Below are 21,300 nucleotides of genomic sequence, written 5' to 3'. Positions count from 1 at the left end.
AAAAAGAAAAATTCACTAGGCATTACACTCTACTAGTATGAATTTTGAACTTTCTCATTTTGTTGATCGTTGTTTGAAAGTTTGCCTAAGTCCACGCAAAGATCAACACTTCTAATTCCAAAGTCCAGATAGATGGCCATCATCAATAAAGTAGCTTATTAGTAGCCTTTAGAAGGAAAAATATAGAGAAGGATATAGGCTTATATGAGAAGGTAAAAGGGATAGTGAGCACGACCAATTCAACTGAGTTCTGTCTACGCATTTTCAGTACTTATATCGGCAATATAATTCCTTTTTAATATTAATGGCACATATTAATCAGCTTGGTCACACCTTAGTTATCAAATTGATACCTACATTCTTTCGTGGTATATGTATCGGATAACTTTGCTCACCAAAATATAGACAAAAGTATATCACCTAATATTTTTTGGCCCCTGTTTAGAAAACTAGTGCCCCATTGTTTTCTTCCAACTTCATGACTGTTAGGATACTCTATGGTGCTCCTTATAGGTATTATTTATTCAAAATGGGTATACATGCACATGTTTGCAGTGTTTTCTGTCACAGCATTCAAAGTTTGAAATACTCGGAACGATTAACAAATACTATGCTTACAAAAACGAAAGAATTTACAAGTAACTGGGACAACAGACTTAAATAAAACAGCGGACAGTGCAAACATATTTTCACATTACAATTGCTAAATTGGGAAAATGCAGTCCTACTCTAATTCCAATCAACTCAAAGAATCTAAAATGTGTCATTTGTCTGTCAGTTGTAAGCCATGCTCATAAATGTACAATGAACCGATTTACATTTCAAAAAAAAAAAAAAAAACCTATCAAGTACATTCTATGGTTCGAACTACCAAATTCCACTAAATACATAAAGATAGCAATTCGTTGATTTAACACTTGGAATAAATGGACTATAGAAGGCTTCTGAAGCAAAAGAAGCGATCGCTTAACTTATCGAGGTTAAGAGAGATCCAGCACAAGTAAACTACTAGCTGTAGCAACAAATGAGCTAACTGTAACTTAAAGCTTAGTAATATGTACTTTCTATTCTTCGTAAGCACTCTTTCCTCAGCGGTGAATCTGCAAATATGGCTCTGATGAAGTCTTCAACCTGCAAAACCAGCTTAGCTAATAAATATGGCATGATAATTCAAGCCCAAGAAAAAGACACTTCATCAAGCTAAAGCATTCCAATGACAAGTAAATGGTTATCGACTCTGGTTACCAGGAAAACAGAAAGCCATGATGCTTCGAACAAGAAACCTTTTTTAAGTCAACTTGGTTAGCAAATTTCAGACTGCATTACTATTTTTTTCTTTTTTAGGATGTTTTGTTATTGATCCTCATTCTAGACGTGAAGCACGGCACATACCAACGCAACCAATTGTGAGATCCTAGTACTAGCTTAAATAATGTTTGATTTCTTTATACATACCTCTGATTGCTTAAAACCATGGTTGACAAGTTCACCAGTCTCCCAAGCTGCAGTAATAGATTTCAATGGCATGTCCAGGAGATCTATTGACAATGACCAGCGTTTTAAAAAAAAAAAAGAGTAAGGTCGAGAATCATTTCATTCTAGAATAAGCACTTGCCACAATAAAAATACCTGCTAGTTTGCGTAATTTCCGGAGGGATGGAATAAGATCATCAAGAGTTTGTGCAGGAGATTCCTGCAACTTTCCTGTCTGGTTGATAGCCAATACAGAGTCCAACAAAGAAGACAGATTCTCGAATAGCAGATGAATCAGCCTTTGGAGCTGTAAACAAACAAATCATCCTATAAGGTCAAGGAACCGTAAGAAAATATCTGCTACTTTAATCTGGTAACTCATTTTTGCTCAAATAATTCGATGGCTTAATACATGCAGAGTCTGCAGTTTTCTGGTCAAATAACAGAAAAAGTTTTGGTCCTCACCTGCAATGTTTCTTCTGCAGCAATATCATCTAGGAGGAGGATATCATTTGCTATTCTAGAAAAGACTGCATTCAGCACCATGCACATACTTCTCTTGTAGGCAGAAGGTAAGAGTAAACGGTGCCATATAATATATACTTTCTCAAGTATGAAAATCACCTGCAGAGAAATGCTTAGGTCCTATTGTTAGGATTGAATATTTGGAAAAACCATTTCCACAGGGCAGCACAAATCCGTAAACTGTACCTGGTCAATGCTCAACTTAGCAGATTCATATTGCTTCATTTGGTGAGTATTTTGAAAACCATCGGCCCCATCAATAGCCTAGGATCACATGATTTCCAGCAAATATAATCACAGAGATGTAGACCTGTAGGGAACTAATATGAACTTGTGCATGCTCTGGGGGAAAAGTTACCTGTTTTAGGTTATAAATGACGAGTTTAATTTGTCTTTGTAGAACTTCTTCGGCAAGCATCTGGAATCTTGGAGCTAAATCAGCAAATACAACAAGCTCCTTCATTGAAGCAGGAAAGTCTGAGCGGTACTGAAACAATTAACTGTCAGCTTTAACCAATAGTGCAAAGGAAGAACAGATGGAATCACAAGTGCGAAAATACATTTAGTACAATCAAGAAAGACATGAAAGCTTGAGACCTAATGCCTTTCAATTCTTCAATAACTATGTTGTTGTTGTTGCTCATGTCATATTCAGATCATAGATGGTGCAAAACTTAATTAGCATTAGAAAACTCATGATTAGTGTGTGCATATATATTCAAAAGAAAAGGCTTAGGTACTATACCTCAGCCATGCTAAACAAGGTAACTTGGGCAACTTCACTTCTTGATTATGCCATGGTATTACTACAACTATATAAGCGGCTAACGAGAGCAGCTTGTGGTCGTCCGAGGGTATGTTGGTAAATTCAGGTGGTTTTCACCTGCTTAGGAGAGCTGTAACTTTAGTTTAACGCCCGCTATTCTATTTTTCCCTCAGTGTTTAACACGTTCTTATGGAGCTCTCTATGTCTGCTTCCACTTTGCTTCGACTTTCACCTTTCTCTCTCACTGAACATTCCCTGTATAGGTAAGTTTTTCCCCCGTTTTTTCCTTTGTTTATTCGACCTTTTTTTGTCAGCACTGTTATTTAGGTTTAACCTTGTGTTAATTTTTAATTTAAATATGTTCCAGTTTTCCATGATATATTTAGCTTCGTTTTGTCTAAAATTTTAGGCTGATTGGTGATATATTATTACGCTTCTGTTTCGCGAGTTCCGTTTTACTCTTTTAATCGTTTAACCTTCAATTGCAGTTGTTTCAACTCTCTCAAGGTGAGTAACAATGGATCTTGAGTTAGTTATTTTTTATACTACATCCGGACTTGCAGGGGCAGATTTAAAGGTAGGCCAGGGTGTTCACCCGAACACCCTCGGCAAAAAATTCCACGGTATATATAGGGTAAATTTTCTAAGTTTATGTAGATATATATGTTTTGAACACCCTCAACAACATGGAACAGGCTAGCACAGCGGTTTCCGAACACCCTGGATAAAAATCCTGGATCCGCCACCGTGGACTTGCATTAGAGGTGTTTGCGAAATTAAAGTATTCTGCTAAACTGGAAAGGAGGATTGCCAATTTCTCCCCTGCTTTTGTTTTTCCAGTTGCAGATACAGTTTTGCTTGTTTTTCCTTTTTCTGTGATTTGGTAAGTGATTTTGTTATTTATTTAGCATCTATTACAAACATGAGATTAGAGGTAAAATTTTGTTAATTAATCTGAAACCAGATGTGCAACACATTGATGTTACCATGGTTGCCGATAACAGTTAACTTTTTTATCTTTCCATAGAGATAACAGGTAAGTCACTGTCAAAACCACAACCAAAAGAAAGAAAGATACCATCCATTCTCTCTCTACAGGCTAAATGACCAAAACGACATAAAGTATTGGGATAGCTAAGGTAACTGCAATATCCAAGGCCCATGCCCTTAGATATTTAATAAGCTGCTATTGAGTAATCAGTTTGCTTATCTTTTTCTATTTTATAATTTACTTAGTAAATCAAATAACTTAATTTACTGAGACCAAATAGTAACTTACTGTCACCAACTCTTAGAACCCCTTTCTTTTCAAGTTAATGATAATTCTCTTTTTATTTACTGTTAAAATAATGTTTACTTCCAAGCAGGGTGGATAGTCATGTTACTTGGTTTATCTGCTATATCTTGTGTTGTTGGTGTTTAATATTTGGTTTTGAAATGTATTGCATGACTTTTCCTGTTATGCTATTCTTGGAATGGGAAAGGTTCACTACGAACTTGGGGACCAAACTTATACTCTTCGGAAATGCTGAATTATGAAGTTGGCATAATGTGCTTGAAGATGCATAACATTTGACAAATTCAGGGGTGCCTATAATGTACTTCAAGATGTGTAGCATTTCTTTTAGTTAAAATATTATATACCTACAGCATTTAACTAAGGCTGAACTAGATTACTGTATTATGTAGTTTTGTCCTCATATTGTACATAAAAAAGACTCTGTTATCCACATGTTGTGCACAGAGTCTTTTTGTTATGGTTACCTGTGTTGTCATCGATCAACATTTTTGTTTATTCTTGCCCCTTCCTTCTGTGATTAACATCATTCCAAAATATGGCTCATGTGAAACATGTCACATAATGGAGGAAAATGTAATGAGTAGAGTAGATTATGTGTGAAGGTAAAATAGAACTTTTCCTATGCTGTTTTTTTTTCCGAGTAGCTAAGGCTCACTACTAGACTAGGCAAATGATGAATAAGAATATGGTTGTGCTGTTGTACCTGAAGAATGCATATGTTTTCTACTGTTCAGCTATTATAGCTACTGTAGCTGGTTAAGACTAAATTGAATAGCACAAAAACAGTGCACAACCTCTGTTTCGCAAATATTTACACTTGATATACAAGTCTTTCCCAATATGTTGGGCCCGTGCATAGCATGGGCTAACTCCACTAGTTCAAATATATATCCAAAATAGTTAATACAAAAAACGTTTGGCATAGATCTATGCAACTATTACTGGACCACCATACGCACCTGTATCATACAGCGGCAGCAGAAGTGGAGCCAGGATTTAAACTTTATGGGTTCTAAATTCTAGGATAGCGATATCAGATGTTAGTAAGCAGGAACTGATTTTAGTTTTTGTATGCATGCCGTGGATTTTTTAATATAAATACAGGGTTTGGACTAAAGATATTGGCTGCCAAACCCATATGAAACCTTCTAGTTTCGTCCCTAGTTTTTGAAAGACCAAATATATCCCCTGGGACCGTCTCTATCTATCAAAAAATAACAAACCTCTGGTACTCTAATGAACTCATGAAAAAGTCAAATGGCTGGGTTAAGAATAGAAGGTCATGCTAGAAGACACACACCATAACCTTGGAAAATCATGTAAATATACTGTGTTGTTTTATTGCTCCTATCATAGATTTAAATTTCATCTTCTTGTATTTGGTCTGGCCCCAAAGACTACTTTTACTTTCTTAAAATGAAAGTTTTACCACATAGCATTACATGAAAAGTCAGACAGGGCACTTTAATAAAATCCAAATCTTCAAATTCTTTTCTTTCATTTTTGAAATTTAAAAGATGAGTGGTTGCCCCTAGTTCCCCTAGTTAATCTCCTAATGATCACATTAAATCAAACTGGACACCTATTTGGGATGATGAGAGCAGTTTTTCTTGCAGTACGACATGCAAAGTCCGAGCAAATAAAATCAACTAAAATAGAAATGAACAAAAAAATTTCATCCATGCTTACCTCAAATGCAAGTCCAAGAATCTCCTGAGATAGATAGTGGCAATCGTTGTGAATAAGAACGGCAGAATGGTTAATGGAATCAAGCTGCCTTTCAAACTTTGAAGTCAAAACATGGAGGAAAACCAGACAAAGAAGAAAAGAATAGGTATTAATGACATAGGAATTATGATCATGAAAAAGCTATATAACACTGACGCCAAACTGCCCTTGCCCTGAAGACTCAGAGGGTTGTGACGAAGAAAGAAAAAGAAACATTTTGCTCAATGCATTCGCATATGTATAACAGAGAGAGAAAAGCCGGATAGAACCAAAAAACATGTTCTACACTAACCTTGACAGGTATGACAGCTTCATAAAGAAGTAGAGAGTCCCTAGCAGCGTGATAGAATTCCAATCCCACTCTAGGAGATGACAAGCAAACATCCTGCATATAGGAACCATTTTCCGCAGGAGTCATTAGAGGGAAGGATGTAGGAAAAAGTACAAGTAGATAAGAAAAAATGGGCAGAAGAGCCAGAGATGCAAGACTAGTAAACTTCCTTCAAAGTCAGTCCTGACAAGAAAAAAAAAACAGCTGACAATCGAAGTCATAAATATGCAAAATATCTTAGCAAATACCATTGGTTACAACAGAATCTGCAGCCTTAAAACTCACTATGCCTCAACACATTAAACAAAGGAGCTGCACAACACAAACCATTGGAATATGAGAATATTATAAACTAAGTTAATACTCTTTTTTCGTATGATGGTGGTATCGGGCTAGCTTGCACGCACCTCGAGTAATTCCACCTAGTACATGCTACCCTCCCACCAGCACAGTGGAGAATAGGCATTAACCCTCTACGCTTTTCCACTTGAATAACAGGCTTTTGTATGCGGCAGGGTTCGAACCGGTGACATGCGCCTAACCCATACATCATGCCTTACCCTCTTACCACTAGAAGAAAGCTCAGGGGGTTAATAAAATCTAATTGTTGATCTTATTCCAACTTATCTCGCTTTGAAAATCCACCCTCCTATAGCTCATCCAGCAGTGCTGGAATAGAAGCTAAATATAAAGTACTGCCTTGACTTGAAAAGTCAATTCGCAGCATCTTCTATATCAAGAAATTTCTTGATACTACAGGATGGGCATTAATAGAGAAGACGAGTTAGTACCTAATCATTATATGAAAATACAGAAAATAGAGCCAAACGAAGTAAGCAAACCAAGGTCCATTGAGATAACTTAAAGGAAAAGTAAAGGAGACAGGGGATAGACGTGAAAGTAAAACAATTTGGTTTGCCAACAAGTAAACAAAATCTGTGCGATTTTTTAAGCTTCAGTGAACTGACCTTGAGTGTTCCATGAACTAACTTCATTAGTCCTGAAGCTGCTTCAGACACCACACATCTCTCAGATGTAAAAAGCAAATCGACAACAAGGTCAGACGAACTTTCAGCATTATCATCATCCTTAACTTTAGAGTTTCTCCTAGTGATATCCTGCAGAGAGAGCACTACAGCACATTCAAAAGCTAAAACATTGAAAATTTAAAATGCAAAAGTACAACAGTTAGAACTTACTTCAGGAAGGCGGAAGTCAGACTGTAAGAGTTGATTTCTAGACTTGGCCAAAATCTCAACCTTTTTCCTCGATGCAAAATGAACCTCCACATTGTCCGCAAATTTGCTCAATCTTTCATCCTTTCCATCAGAGGAAGCAATGAACATTAACTCCTTCAAACTTGCCTCAAACTCAGATGTGCACTTTACAATTTTCTGAAAGTCCGCTAGCTTGGAAGCATCATCAGGCACGTTCTGCAACAAGAATATCAAAATTGTGAATTCAACATTATGAAATACCCATCACCAACCTAGTCATCAATGAGAAATTGTGCATGCTAATCAGTTGTTTTCTTTTATGAAGTGCTATCCAAAAGAATAAAAAACAGTATATATTTGATGCTTCATTAGTCTGATAATGCACATTTTGCCAGTCAGAGAAAAACTTTTGAGATATATGATACACTAAGGAAGAGAGAATCATCCACACAAGCATGCACTAAAACACTTGATTCTTCAAACTCGTTTTTCACTGCATTGCTAAGAATCTCTAACTACACAGATAGAGATATAAGTCACATCGCCTATCACATGGACTTAGTTAAAGGTGCAGATCTAATAAGGGTTAAAGGTGCAAATCTAATAAGGGTTAAAGGTGCAGATCTAATAAGGGTGTAAATATCAAATAGGAATACATGCAGTTTTTTGCTTGTACGTTTGTGTATTTTATTTGCGTGAAGTGCCTACACCCATTCAACATGGGTACATCAATGCAAATGAAAGGACACAGGTCACTCTAACATCTTTTCTTCCCCATTGGAGATGAAATGGAACTGAGAATAATTTCTGCTCAATAAATATGATAGGAAAAGTGTATGTGCCAAGCTCAACAGGCTACAGTGGCTGAAATGTGGACAGGTCAGGGTTGGAATTTACAGTTTAGAAGATACTTGAATGACTGGGAAATGCCAAGGATAGCAGACTTCTACAACACAGTTGCTCACTTTAACAACTTAACAGAGGAGAGTGATACTTTGGTATGGAAATTTGACAGCAAAGGGTGCTTCACAGTCAAATCTGCATACAGAGACTTGAACTCAACAAATACTCAGGTGGAAGGGTGGCCTTGGAGGATGATTTGGAGAACAAAAGTACCTTACAAGGTAAACTGTTTCTCATGGCTATTAGCAAAGGAGGCAGTTCTGACTCATGAGAATGTGAACAAGCGAGGCTTCCAACTATGTTCTAGGTGTTACCTATGTGGAGAACAAGCAGAGACAGTCAACCATCTTTTTTTACATTGCAAGTGGACAGACCAGCTTTGGCAGATCTTTGTCAAGATGAGGAAAATTAAATGGGTGAAACCAGGTAACATAAAAGAGGTGATGAAGTGTTGGAACAGAGATAGAAATGCAGCAAAGACGGAGGAGAGATCGAAGATTGTCCCAGCAAGTATATGGTGGGCAGTTTGGAAGGAGAGAAATCAGAGATGCTTTGAAGACAAACAGAGTAGCATGCAGAGATTGAAGTTAAATTGCCTAGGATTATTCTACTTTTGGTGTAAGCAGGAAATGATAGATCAGACAGTAGATATTTATACAGCTTTAGATTGGTCATGATATAATGTAATAGTCAGGGCAATGTAAGTTGTAACACTTTTGGAGGGGGACTACACTTTTGGATGTAGTAAACCTGTGGATATATAGACTAAGGCCTCATTTGTTTGCACTTATTGGAGGTCTGAATCTGAATGGTTCAGACCTTAAGCCATTAAGTGCATTTGTTTGCATTAAGATCTAAGCACTTATTGGGTCTGAATAGGTCTTAATCATTAAGATCTTGAACCAAGTCTTAATATCATTAAGAGGTATTTTTGTATGGAACTTTTTTATCACCAGCTCTAATCCTAACCCCAACCCCAACCCCGACCCTCCACTTCAACCACACCCCTACACACTCTCCACTCCAACCCCACCCATCCACCTCAACCCCACCCCACCACCCACCTACCTTCCACACCAACCCCCCAGTCTCCACGACTCCCTCCCCACCACCCCCACCCCACCACAACCCCAATCCCATACCACCCACCCTTACTCCCCACCGCCAACCCCTACCTCACACCACCCACCCTCATTCCCCACTACCCCTACCTCCCACCATCAACCCCACCCTCACTCCCCACCACCCACCCTCATTCCCCACTACCCCCACCTCCCACCATCAACCCCACCCTCACTCCCCACCACCCCCACCATTAACCCCTACCCCCTACCTCCCACCACCAATCCCAACCCCAACCCCACCCCCATTACCTCCCACCCCTCACCCCAACCACCCACTGCCCACTCACCCTTTCACCGCCACTCACCACCCACCACGACTACAAAACATCTCCACCATTACTAGTGAACATAAATGTTTCATTTTTTTAATAAAATAATATTTTATTTTATTAAATTTTTATTTATTTTCTACTATTTAGTTACTTTTTAATTTGAATTGTATATTTATTATGTTTAAATAAATACATTATGCACATTCAGATATTGAAAAACAAACAGTCTTAATCATTCAGTGTTCAGACCTAGAGACAACATCTTAATCATTCAGATGTGCATTCAGATTCAGACGTCTTAATCTTAATGAAAACAAATGAGGCCTAACTGTTACCATCTCAAAAAAAAAAGTATATGTCAGAGGCATCGTTAAGTTATCACATCCAAATAAGAGAAAACGTACTAGAGCAACTTAATGAACTGCTTATGCCCATTGGATCTTTGTAATCTTTCAAGGAAAAACAGATAATTTACATTACTTTAGCCAAAACAGGGCACACTTCAGCAAATTCACCGAAGTTGAGCCAGATACATTGGCTCATATTTCCTAGCTTTCTTCAGAGTAACTCCCAGCTATTTTATCTATATCCATATAATAAAAGAACTCATTTTGCAGTATATATTTTGAAAAAATGTCTCAAAAAACTATTTTTGAAAAGTCAGGCAATCAAATGGCACCAACATTTGCTACAATTACCTATCCTTTCATCCAATACATAGAACTACCTTGCTTCTATATGAAAGTGTGAATTACCCAAACTAACACATCAATATATTGAATATTTAGTAATAACTAATAGGTATACTTGCAGGGATGCCTAATAAAAGTTAACGGTCCTTCATAAATAATTCCCAGTGAGGATCTAAACAATATCAAAGCATTCATAATTGGCACAGAGGAAAGATGACTTCTAATAATTTAGATTGCAAATAGCAACCCCTATGTTAAGGCGTAAATGTATTGAATTGGACCTTGGAGAGGAAGTTGGATACTATCAAATCTGACATCCTTGGCCATGTTAATCTTCCAAAGCAGAGCATCCACGCACTATTTTCAAAGCACAAAGACTTACTGATAAACTTGACAACATCAACAAGAACAGAGTACATACTTGCACCATCCACGCTGTCAACCTGCATGTTGAGGCATAAATTGGTTATTATGGATATTACAACCTTAGTAGCAACTAGAGTCCTCTTTTATTTCAAAGCATAAGAGGGTGAATTTGTTTTTTATTTTTTCATTTTAGAAGTAAAACAAAATGGTCGGATCATTCGGCTTGCAACAACAACATACCCAGTGTAATCCCACAAGTGGGAATTACAGAATCAAAATTAACGCAAAAACCACAAAGAAGGTTAAAACAAAGTTGAAGGAAATCATTCAACCATGTCCAGGTAAGTGGATTATGTTATCCGAACAACAATCATTCAACTTCTGAAAAATATTATCTTTTCTTGTAAATAAATAATGCAGAATGTCAAAGAAATGGAGCTCTCTCAATATAGAACATGTTCGGATTCAAGTTTGAAGTGATGCTTATGCATAAATAATAAATAATATGTATAACTAGCCAAGAGGAAAAACTGAAGTGTCACCATTAAACATTTACATTTGGATCAGCAGATGGAAGTATCTTCAGAATTGCATCGGCACCATTTCCGGACTCCTGATTAGTCCATTCCACCACAATAGTTGACCTAAAACTCACCACTGGTGTTATTACATGTTTAATCATCAAATCTGCTACTTTCGCCAGCCCATAATCCATAATACCAACTGCCTAAAAAGGAAAAATTTCATGAAAAAAAGTTAATCGCATTTGCTCTAAGTTTACCAGAAATATCAATATACATCAGAGACACTCAGATAAAGTGAAAATGGAGAGGCATAGTTCAAACTCACATCCATCGCTTTTAAAACTGTGTGGAGCTCAATCCCATCAACACCTTTGATGCTCGACTGATACTTCAGGTGAACTGTATTGCTTTCTTGCTCAAACCACACTGCATTGTCCATACATTGCAAAAGCACCTCTTGCATCTACACACCCAAATCCAATTCATCTAAACAAGAATCACAGAAACTAAATAAAGATCACCAATATATCATCTTCTGTTAACCCCCACCACCTCCCACCCCCCAACTCCCAGAGCACTTGCAAAATAAGCACAGAAAGAAAACAGACAAAGACATTACAATAAAGGGGCAGCCAGGTGCATTAAGCTCCCGCAGGGTCCGGAGAAGGGCCGGACCACATTAGGTTTTACATATGCAGCTTACCTTGCATTTCTACAAGAGGCTGTTTCCACGGCTTGACCTGTGACCTCCTAGCCACATGGAGGCAATTTCTACTGTTGTGCCAAGACATAGATATTACAATATTTTTTCTCTTTTGATAGGTGACATAACATTACAAAAATATTCTTCAGTAACTCATTAACAATCTCATTGCGTAAGGGAAGAAAAAAGATAGTGGCAAGTTTCCTTGCTATCACAGCTAGATGTTACAAGCAACAGCGGACACAACTGCACCACACTGGATTTAGAGGATCTGATGAACTGCTGCTATATCAATCAACTATGCCTCAATTTCAAATTAGCTGGTGTCCTCTATAAGAATCCTCTGTATCCCTTCCTACCTATTCAGGCTTAATTCAAAATTGAATATTCAAATCACTCTCCTTACTGGCACAACTAGATGTTGCAAGCAACGCAGAGTACTAACTTACCGATCAAAAAAAAAAAAAAAGGCAGAATACTAACTTAATCAAATCTTGCTCCGATAAACTATTTATAAATCTCATTAATTTAATCAAAATCAAGTATGCCTCAGCCACAAACTAGTTTGAGGTTAGCAATAAGATTCTTCTATATCCATGTACTTCTATTCAGACCCATTTAGTTCCAAAACATCCCTACATGGCACACAAGTTGCTACATTAAAATAAAAAGACTAGCTATGGAGGTTTGGCAATGGTGAACAAAACCTATGGAAGGAGGTGGTCAAGGCTAAGCATGGATGTAGAGATAACTGGAGTACTAATATAAACAATGCCCCTTATGGAGTTGGTCCTTGGAAGTTCATCAGCACATTGGGTTGTGAGTTCTCTCAAAATATCCATTTCAAACCTGGAAATGGTGACCACAACTGTTTCTGGTGGGATAAATGGCTAGATAATACTGCTATCAAAGATGTATTCCCTAGCATTTTGAACATTGCTGTAGATAAAAATTCCTCAATTGCTCAAAACAGAAGATTGGGAAATGGGGAGTTTGATTGGATTGTTAGCAAAAGCGGAGAACTGCAACACTTTTGAAGACCTTTCAGACACCATGTGTTGGGGTTCAAAGGGGATATTTACAGTTAAGGTCTGTTACAAACAGATATGCTCTCAAAATCAGGTGATTGACTCTTGGCCCTGGAAATTGATATGGAGAACCAAACTTCCTATCAAGATAATTTGCTTCAACTGGATTGCCCTACATGAAGCTAGTCTAACACTAGACAATCTTAGCAGGAAAGGTCTCCCGTTGGTAAAAGGATGCTTTTTCTGTAACGAGAATTTGGAAACAGTAAATCATCTATTGTTGCATTGCTCAGTAACCACTGATAGATGGAGCATATTCTACATTTGGCCTTAGTTGGGTCATGCCACGGAACATGAGACAGGCACAACTAAGCTGGATCTATGTAATGTTGATAAGGCCATCAAGAAAATTTGGTTGATGATTCCTGCAGCTATTTTTTGGAGTACATGGACAGAGAGGAATAGAAGATGTTTTGATGCCATGTCAACACCTCATCATTCTCTGAAAGCTAAATATTTATTTAATCTTTTTTGCTGGACAAATTTGTCCCCAGTAATTAGTACTGATCTTTTTCTGGATTTTATCAGTACCCTCACTTTAGACTAGCACACTGTATAGAAGCCGAGCTAATTTCTCTTTTATGTCATTTCAGCTCCTTGTAAAATTGCCTTCTGTAATTTTGCATCTACTTGATGCGTTCTTTGTTAATGAAACTTATTACTTCATCAAAAAAAGACTAGCTTTTTATATATCTCACAGTCCAATGCACAGAGGGATAGTCATCCATATCTTCTTGCGAAATTTGCCAGTATAATATTTCTTCCAACAGCATAACAGAATAAAAAGACTTAATATTTAATTATTCTCCCATCAATTTTTCAGTAGAAAGACTTCTTTATTATCTATCGCAACATATTTTTCAGTAAAAGCCCAAATATTCCATCAAAAAAGCTACAACAGAAAAAATGACAACTCACAAATGAACCTCAATCCCAAAATAGTTGTGTTCAGCTATAAGAATCCTCAACTTCTAACAGAAGACGTTCAAATATTTCGCCATAAACATAACAGATAAAAACGAATTCATTTCCTTTAATCCTTTTAGCAATTAACAGCTTGTTTGGATGGTTGTTACCTATTGTATAGTATTATGTTGTTAATTTAAATACAATGTTTCTCTTGATTGTCAGTTAAATTTTATTGTATTGTAGCGTTAAATTCATCATTATGTTCTCGTCGTTACCTTATATATTTTTCTCATTTTGTCTTTACTCATTGTCTAATAATCTTACTTTGCCCTATCTTTTTATAGCATCTTTACGACTTTACCCCAATACCCTAATTTTCTTGCAGTCTTATTCTTCAAACTGCTAATGTGTGTGATAATGTAAAATGACGGAAAACGAACCAATCTATCCAAATGGTGTATTCATCAAAACAATACAGTAAGATACAATACAACACAATAAACATAATAAAATACATTATGAAACATATCATATACACAAAAAAAAAAAAAAAAAAAAAAAAACAATATTCCAAATCATTACCTCCTCAAAACACTCAGTCCACTCATCCTTCAACAATCCATAAACCAAAGGATTCGTCGTCGTTTCATCATTACACGTCATCAACACCGCCTTCTTCAACTCCGTTAACCCTACCGCCGCATTCTCAACTCTCCCAGCCTTAATCTCATCCTTAACAAACCTAATTCCATCATTCAACTCCAAAATCACGTCAACTAACCCTAACAACTCCTTTTTCTCCTTCAACTCCTTACTTTTCACCACAATCTCATCAATCACCTCTTTAATTTGCGTTTCAACTGGATGATCCGATATTAATTGGATCAAATCGGATAACCGAGACGTTAAATGTTCGGATTTTGTAACGGTGTTAGAGGATTGAGAGAAGAGTGATGAGAAATCGGAGTAATGTGAGAGAATGTATTGACGGACTTTGGATTTTATATCGACGGAATGGAGTTGGAGTTGGGAGATGAGAAGACGGAGATCTGGTGCGGATAACGGTGAGTTAACGTCGTCGATGTTAGGTGATGATGAGAGTAGATCTCGTACGTTGATTGACTTGAACAACACGTCCATTGTTTCGCCGGAAAACACCTCTCTCTCTCTCTAGAATTTGAAGTTCCGTTCAGTTACTAGTAGCAATATCATATGGGCCAGTGCATCCGTTTCATTTGCACTTCTGGCCTATTTTGTGTTAATTTTTGGCCATCAAGCTAAATAATAATGTATTTATCATGTTATATTTTACTTCTTTATAATAGTTGTGGCATTCATTATAGCATTACACTCTTTGTAAAATTATTTTTCTGTAACAGCCATAACTCAAATATTATTTAATAATATTTTGTAAGAAATATATTATGTATAAAAATAACAAAAAAGGGCCTAAAATACCGTTCATCCATCTTTCAACTCAAAAATACCCTCCACGTTAATGTTTGGGCTCTAAAATACCCTTACTCTTCACGGACCCATCCTATTAAACATGTGGTAGCCTCTCATTGGTTATCAATATAATTAACTTAAATTCATTAATCCACTCCCATTTAACCCGATCTAACAAAAAAAACCCAACCTACCCCAATTAAATCCCAATCCACCGTATCAAAATACAACAGACAAACCCATTTCATAACAAACCATATCAAAAATACTCAAGAATCTCTTCTCAGTGGCGATTTTTCCGACCAAATCCCCTTGTCGGTGAATTTTTGCCGTCATCTGTGAAGATTTGTACTCTGTTCAAGTAAGAACTTGTCTCCTCTTCTTCAATTTCAGTTAGGATTTTGGGGTTTTTTAATTGTTGGCTATGGTGTGTGTTATTCAATGAATATTTACGTTTTTGTTGTTCTTTCATGTTTTATATGCTTGTTTTAGCCTTTTTGTTTGGTGTTAATCAAGCGTATTATATTTTCTTAAGTTAGGGTTTTTATAGTGTTGTTTGAAGTTGGGTTTTTGTTGGTTACAGCCTTTATTATATGTTTTTTTCCTCCTCTCTCATGCTTTTATCTGTTTATGTGTTGTGTATTGTGTAGTTATATCTCAATTAGGTGTATTTATGATTGTTAGGTGTATGGTTTTGTATTTTGGATGGGGTCCCTTTTTGTTTGTTTTGAGACTTTATTCCATATTTTTGTCTATGTATCTTTGAATTGTTTGGGCATGTGGTCCCTATCCCTTTGTCCTTGTCTTCAAATTATCATTTAATCTTGGCAAATTTCCTTCTTTTTCACTACTAAAAATTCATGATTTACCTATGGAATTTACCGAGGGACGTCCATCGGTAACTAGGATTTATTGAGGGACGCCATCGATACTAGGCTTGTGGGTAATTTGACCCTTGGTAAATAATACCGAGGGACACTCTCGACAAATACCGATGGAGACCCTCAGAGCCCTCCGTACTTTAATTCCTTAATATTTAGGCAAAATTAAATATACCGAGGGACGACCCTCGGTATCTAACAAATATATATATATATATATATATATGTATGTATATAATTTATCGAGGGACATCCATCAGTATATTAAAATTATTTAAATTAAAATTTTAAATACACCGGGGGACGACCCTCGATAAACATAAATATTTAACAATTATATTTTCCAGTTTACTGAGGAATGTCCATCGGTAAGCTAAATAAAAAGTAGTTTGATATTTGAAAAATAACGAGGACGTCCATCAGCAACCTAGAAATCTGAGATTTGTAATTACACTTTTTACCGAGGGATTCTATCGGACTTGGTATTTCTGATATTATTTTGGCAAGCAGCGCCTATTTTTTACTGCACCACCTGCTATATAAAAGATTTCAATTGCTAATTCAATAGAAACAGAAACACAACCGATAATAGCCATCAAAACAATAGTAATAACACTCTGAAATAATTCAAACATTAAAATTAAGCCAACAAACATCGTACGAATCCAACCAACTTCGACGTTATGCAAACATATATCAAAAACATCCCACTAGACTTCAAACAATCCAAAATAACATAAGTTAGAACAAAACTAACAATTGACACCTAATTAATACTCCATTTCAGCCTCTGATCCATGCTCTTTATTCTCCTAATCCTCATTATCTCCATGCTCCTGATCCTCCTAATCACATCCTCTCCATCATCATGAATGGGGCTCGGGGGCTGAGAGCGGAGCAACTTGATCAAGTGACACACTTGGGCCTTGAGTTCTTTGACGTCTGACTCAAGTATTATCCGACGTCGCTCCTCTGCCAACCTTTTACTTTGTTCCTCCTCATAATTCCTAGCAAGTTCCTGAACTAGTGTCGTATCTCTTCAAGCTACTCATTTGACACAGTGGCAGAACTCCCTATACCTTGCAATACACACTGGAGGCGGTGAAAGTTCTTGTCAGAGCAAAGGTCGGATGCTCTTCCTTTATAGACGCCGCCAACCACGTCCAACCAATAGGAGACAGTTTGTTCCTCCGATGGCATGATTGGATTGCCTTGATCATTGGTCGGCTGACTCCTAATGAGCTCCTCCATCGCTTGATTATACAATTCTACATTAAAAGTTAAATTTAGTATATAAACAAACGGTATAAAATAAATTCTGAAAAAGGAAAAAACAAGACAAGATAACTTCAGTTTAGCAAGCTGCCCAGCGGATGCTCGGATGGACTGAATCTCCAAGGTTTCCAAATATTTGAATCTTAAACCACCATTAAAGTCATTAAGACTTGTGTTTGAGTGAAAGTTTTTGAACATTTCAGTAATGAAAGAGAGCCGGGCAGAGGAAGGTGGAATTTGGTTCTGTTCAAAAGGAAAATCTCTTTTTGGATCTGCTTTACTTATCTTCATTGCAATAACTAGAAATACGTGTTTTTCTTAGAGACGTTCGCCCAACTAGAACGAAATATTGCTTTACGCAGCTGGATTTGCTTAGAGTAAAATGGCATATGTACATTCACTCATGATTGATACTTTATGACTTACGAAATTACCATGGTGAGGAAGGTTCCGCTCCCACAATATGTTCCAATTCACAGACATCAAGATTCAAGCCTTCATTTTGGCTGTTCTTAGTAAACAATTTAATCAGCAGTACTAAAAGGAAACTTAAATATTTCCGAAACAATATGCCTACCTTTTTTGGGAGGAGTCAGAGAGAATGACATGATATTTACTTCAAAGACTTTCATCAGTATTACTAAACTATATGCTCTCTTCATCTGCTATTTTACGATAAAAAATTATACTCGGTGTTTACATCAAATTATACTAACATATCATGTTTAAGTAATAAATTAAATTGAAAATGTGTATGAATTAACCATAATTTAGTGAAAATAATGTATGTGAAGATTCTTGTTATGTATTCATTGCTACCAAAGGGTCTTCCTCTTAAGTTTTTTCACTGTTTCACATTTTGACTACTACCATAGCCCCACCTCCATTTTCCTACTTTACTATTTTACATCTAATTAACTACTTTAACTATTCACCTAGTAAGACCTACAATCAGATGAAGACAATCTCCATTTAAAGCTCCCACACACTAACATCTGCAGAGTTCTATTTAACAAGCATGTCTTACGATAGAAAGAGACCTAAATGTTTTTTACCGGGGGCAAGAAAGAGATCTAAATGTAGTGAGGATGAAAAAGTGTCTTTAGCTCCATTTATATGGCATAACCCAAAAATTGCAGCGAAGCAGACACCTGTGTAGCTAAATGAGTGTGGTATACAGAAAAATTATTATATAGCATGATTTGCCATGTTATAACAATCATCCGAAACACGAGTATTCAAGAAGCACAGTCCTAAGCGCTTTAGACAAGGAAAAGAAAGAGCAACTTATATATGTGTGGAAATGTACCCCATAAATTCACATGTTAAAGGTAACTTATAGATTAAAGGCCCAAACTTTGACAAATGAGTTATGTTAATCTTTAGCTTCACTGTACAAACAGCCAAAGCAAACAAAAGGAGAAGTTACATTATTATATTCAACAATAGAGAAACCAAAGGGCATATCTTCAATCTTTGGAGTAGCTCTTCGATTGTTCAAAACGAATATTGGGCAGAAAGATATCACCTCAAAAAATATCAACTCCAATCTTAACACCTGACTAACCTAAAACAAATAGCAAATGCAAAACTTAACTACATAACTAATGCACACACAAAGATTTCACCCACTAATGTGAGAACTCAACAGATATCAAATATTAATGTGGTTGTGTGGTTGTGTATTATTTCTTGAAGATTCTCAAACTTCAATAGTTATTTTAATGTTTCAACTCTACTATTTCCTTCATTTTTACTGCAGCTACTAATGTACACGAGTAAGGATTAAGTTTGTTTTTATTAGAGTGGACATTTCTTCTCCTCCCATAATGTACAAAAAGAGTAGAGAAGAGTACTATCATATGCTTACTGTATGTTACTGTCTAACTATAGCACTTTTCTATTTAGGAGTTAAATAAATGTTTAATATAAAAAACTTGAGCTAAAAGGGAACGAACGAATTAATCCTCCTCGCTTATTTCATTTTCAACACACAATTCTTCCTCCTCGCTTATTTCATTTTCAATAGGTAATTCTTCCTCTTCATTTGTGTCACCATTGTCTGCTGAATCTTCCTGATAAGAAGAGTACTCGTCGTCTACAGATAGTTCTTCCTCTTCATTTTCCATGGAAGTTCCTTCTTCTAGATCAATTTCTTCATATATGCGGTTAGGATGCTCCAATTCGTTTGCTAATTCTCTGTCCACTGTTTCTAACACTTGATATGTCATTTTGGTAAGCAACATTCAAAGTATTCTCGACTTCCACATGACCCACAGGCTTTGTCTTAATAACCACCCACCAATCTGATTTATCCTTACGCAAAGGATAAGGAGCATAATACATTTGCTTAACATTTTGTGCAATGATAAACGGATCATAGCTTCTATACTACCTTGTATGATTAACTTCAACAATTTTTTAATGTGTTTCTATCCTTGTACCAGTTTTTGGTGTTGGGTCAAACCACTTACAACAAAAAAGTATCAACTTTTTGTATGGCCAAGCAGGATACTCTAGTTCTAAAATCACTTGGAGCATAATAATCAATATCTTCATCCTGATTGTTAGTGTTGTTACACCTCGCACTTTCAGAGCATGAGCACAGTACGTATTTCACCATATTAATGGATTCTCAGAGACGTCCCGTGAAGTTTTGAAAGGTACAAGCCACAGGAAGTACGTAACAATGAAGTAAAGGATGAATTATGATCTCGTAAGTCGTAATCGGGAAGGACAACCTTGGAACCAAAGGACATGACCCTTATCAAGTATAATTCATGATAAATATCATGTTTGGAAAGTTTCGGAAGATTCCGGGATCAAGCAAATCGAAGAAAATAAGTTTGTCGAAATTTGAAAAAAAATTGGCAGAATTTTGGACAGAATTTTGGGTCAATTTCAGAGAGGTATATCTCCTGGTATATCAGGAGTTTTGAGGTGTTTCAAAAGCCCAAAATGAAGTTCGTCGAGTGTAGTTTACAATGTAACAAACCGTTCATCAATATGACATCGGACTAGGGAGTTATGGGCATTAAAACGGACTGCCAGAAGCCTGCGAACCTACGCGAAAATTCTAGAAACTACTTAAAAAGCCCACCAATTTCAGCCTATTAGCCCAAACCGAATTGGACTACTATATATACCCTCTTAAGTCATCTAAATCACCTCATTTTTCACCATTTCTCATCTCCACACTTCTCTAGAAGCTCCCACAACATTCATCCAATATTCTTACACCAAGATATAGAAAATTTATGAGTTTCTACATCAAATTAAGCTCGGGTTTGTAAGATTAACAATGAATCTCGATGAATCAAAGAAGGGCCACGACTTTGGGGCTCATATTTTCACCAAACCCGAACCTTCTAGACCCTATGAGCTCTCTCCAACACTCCAAACCATTCCAAATCAAATCAAGAGATGATCAAGCCATAAAATCCTTAACTAATTCATAGAAAGAGCTTGTTCATACTTCTAATTGAAGTTGTGGTGGATAAGCTTTAGGGTGAATTGGGTGAGGTGAAGTTATTCAAGTTATAAGGTATGTTTTTCATCTTGAGTTTGACATTAAGTCATTTCGTTTGAGGATTTTAATGGTTTAAAGTAAGGGAAAACATGGCATAAAGGTCATAGATAGATATGTTGATGTTGTTGGCTTATAGATTGATTTTCGAAGGAAGTTTCGGACGGATTTGTATACGTTTGTCATGTAGTATCTTGATTACATTATGGTTGATATTGTTAATAATGTTTTGGAGTTGTTTTGGAATT

At 36.5% G+C, this 21,300-nt stretch overlaps 1 protein-coding gene across 1 annotated transcript; it reads right to left on the bottom strand.

Annotated features, from left to right (window-relative positions):
- Nucleotides 1-671: 671 nt before the first annotated feature.
- On the bottom strand, nucleotides 672-15,141 carry LOC132068517 (centromere/kinetochore protein zw10 homolog). Its single transcript, XM_059462130.1, has 14 exons — nucleotides 14,504-15,141; nucleotides 11,547-11,684; nucleotides 11,254-11,424; nucleotides 10,613-10,774; nucleotides 7,323-7,556; nucleotides 7,092-7,241; nucleotides 6,085-6,177; nucleotides 5,754-5,849; nucleotides 2,357-2,485; nucleotides 2,185-2,262; nucleotides 1,939-2,097; nucleotides 1,630-1,780; nucleotides 1,456-1,538; nucleotides 672-1,131 (listed from the first exon to the last, which is right to left on the bottom strand). The coding sequence occupies exons 1-14, from the start codon at nucleotides 15,059-15,061 to the stop codon at nucleotides 1,048-1,050; spliced, it is 2,286 nt and encodes a 761-aa protein (XP_059318113.1). The 5' UTR covers nucleotides 15,062-15,141; the 3' UTR covers nucleotides 672-1,047.
- Between the last annotated feature and the right edge of the window lie 6,159 nt (nucleotides 15,142-21,300).

The sequence above is a fragment of the Lycium ferocissimum genome, chromosome 8 (assembly GCF_029784015.1).
Source record: "Lycium ferocissimum isolate CSIRO_LF1 chromosome 8, AGI_CSIRO_Lferr_CH_V1, whole genome shotgun sequence".
Lineage (NCBI taxonomy): Eukaryota > Viridiplantae > Streptophyta > Magnoliopsida > Solanales > Solanaceae > Lycium > Lycium ferocissimum.
Note: the sequence above shows the minus strand (reverse complement) of the source record. Positions and strands in the feature narration are given on the sequence as shown.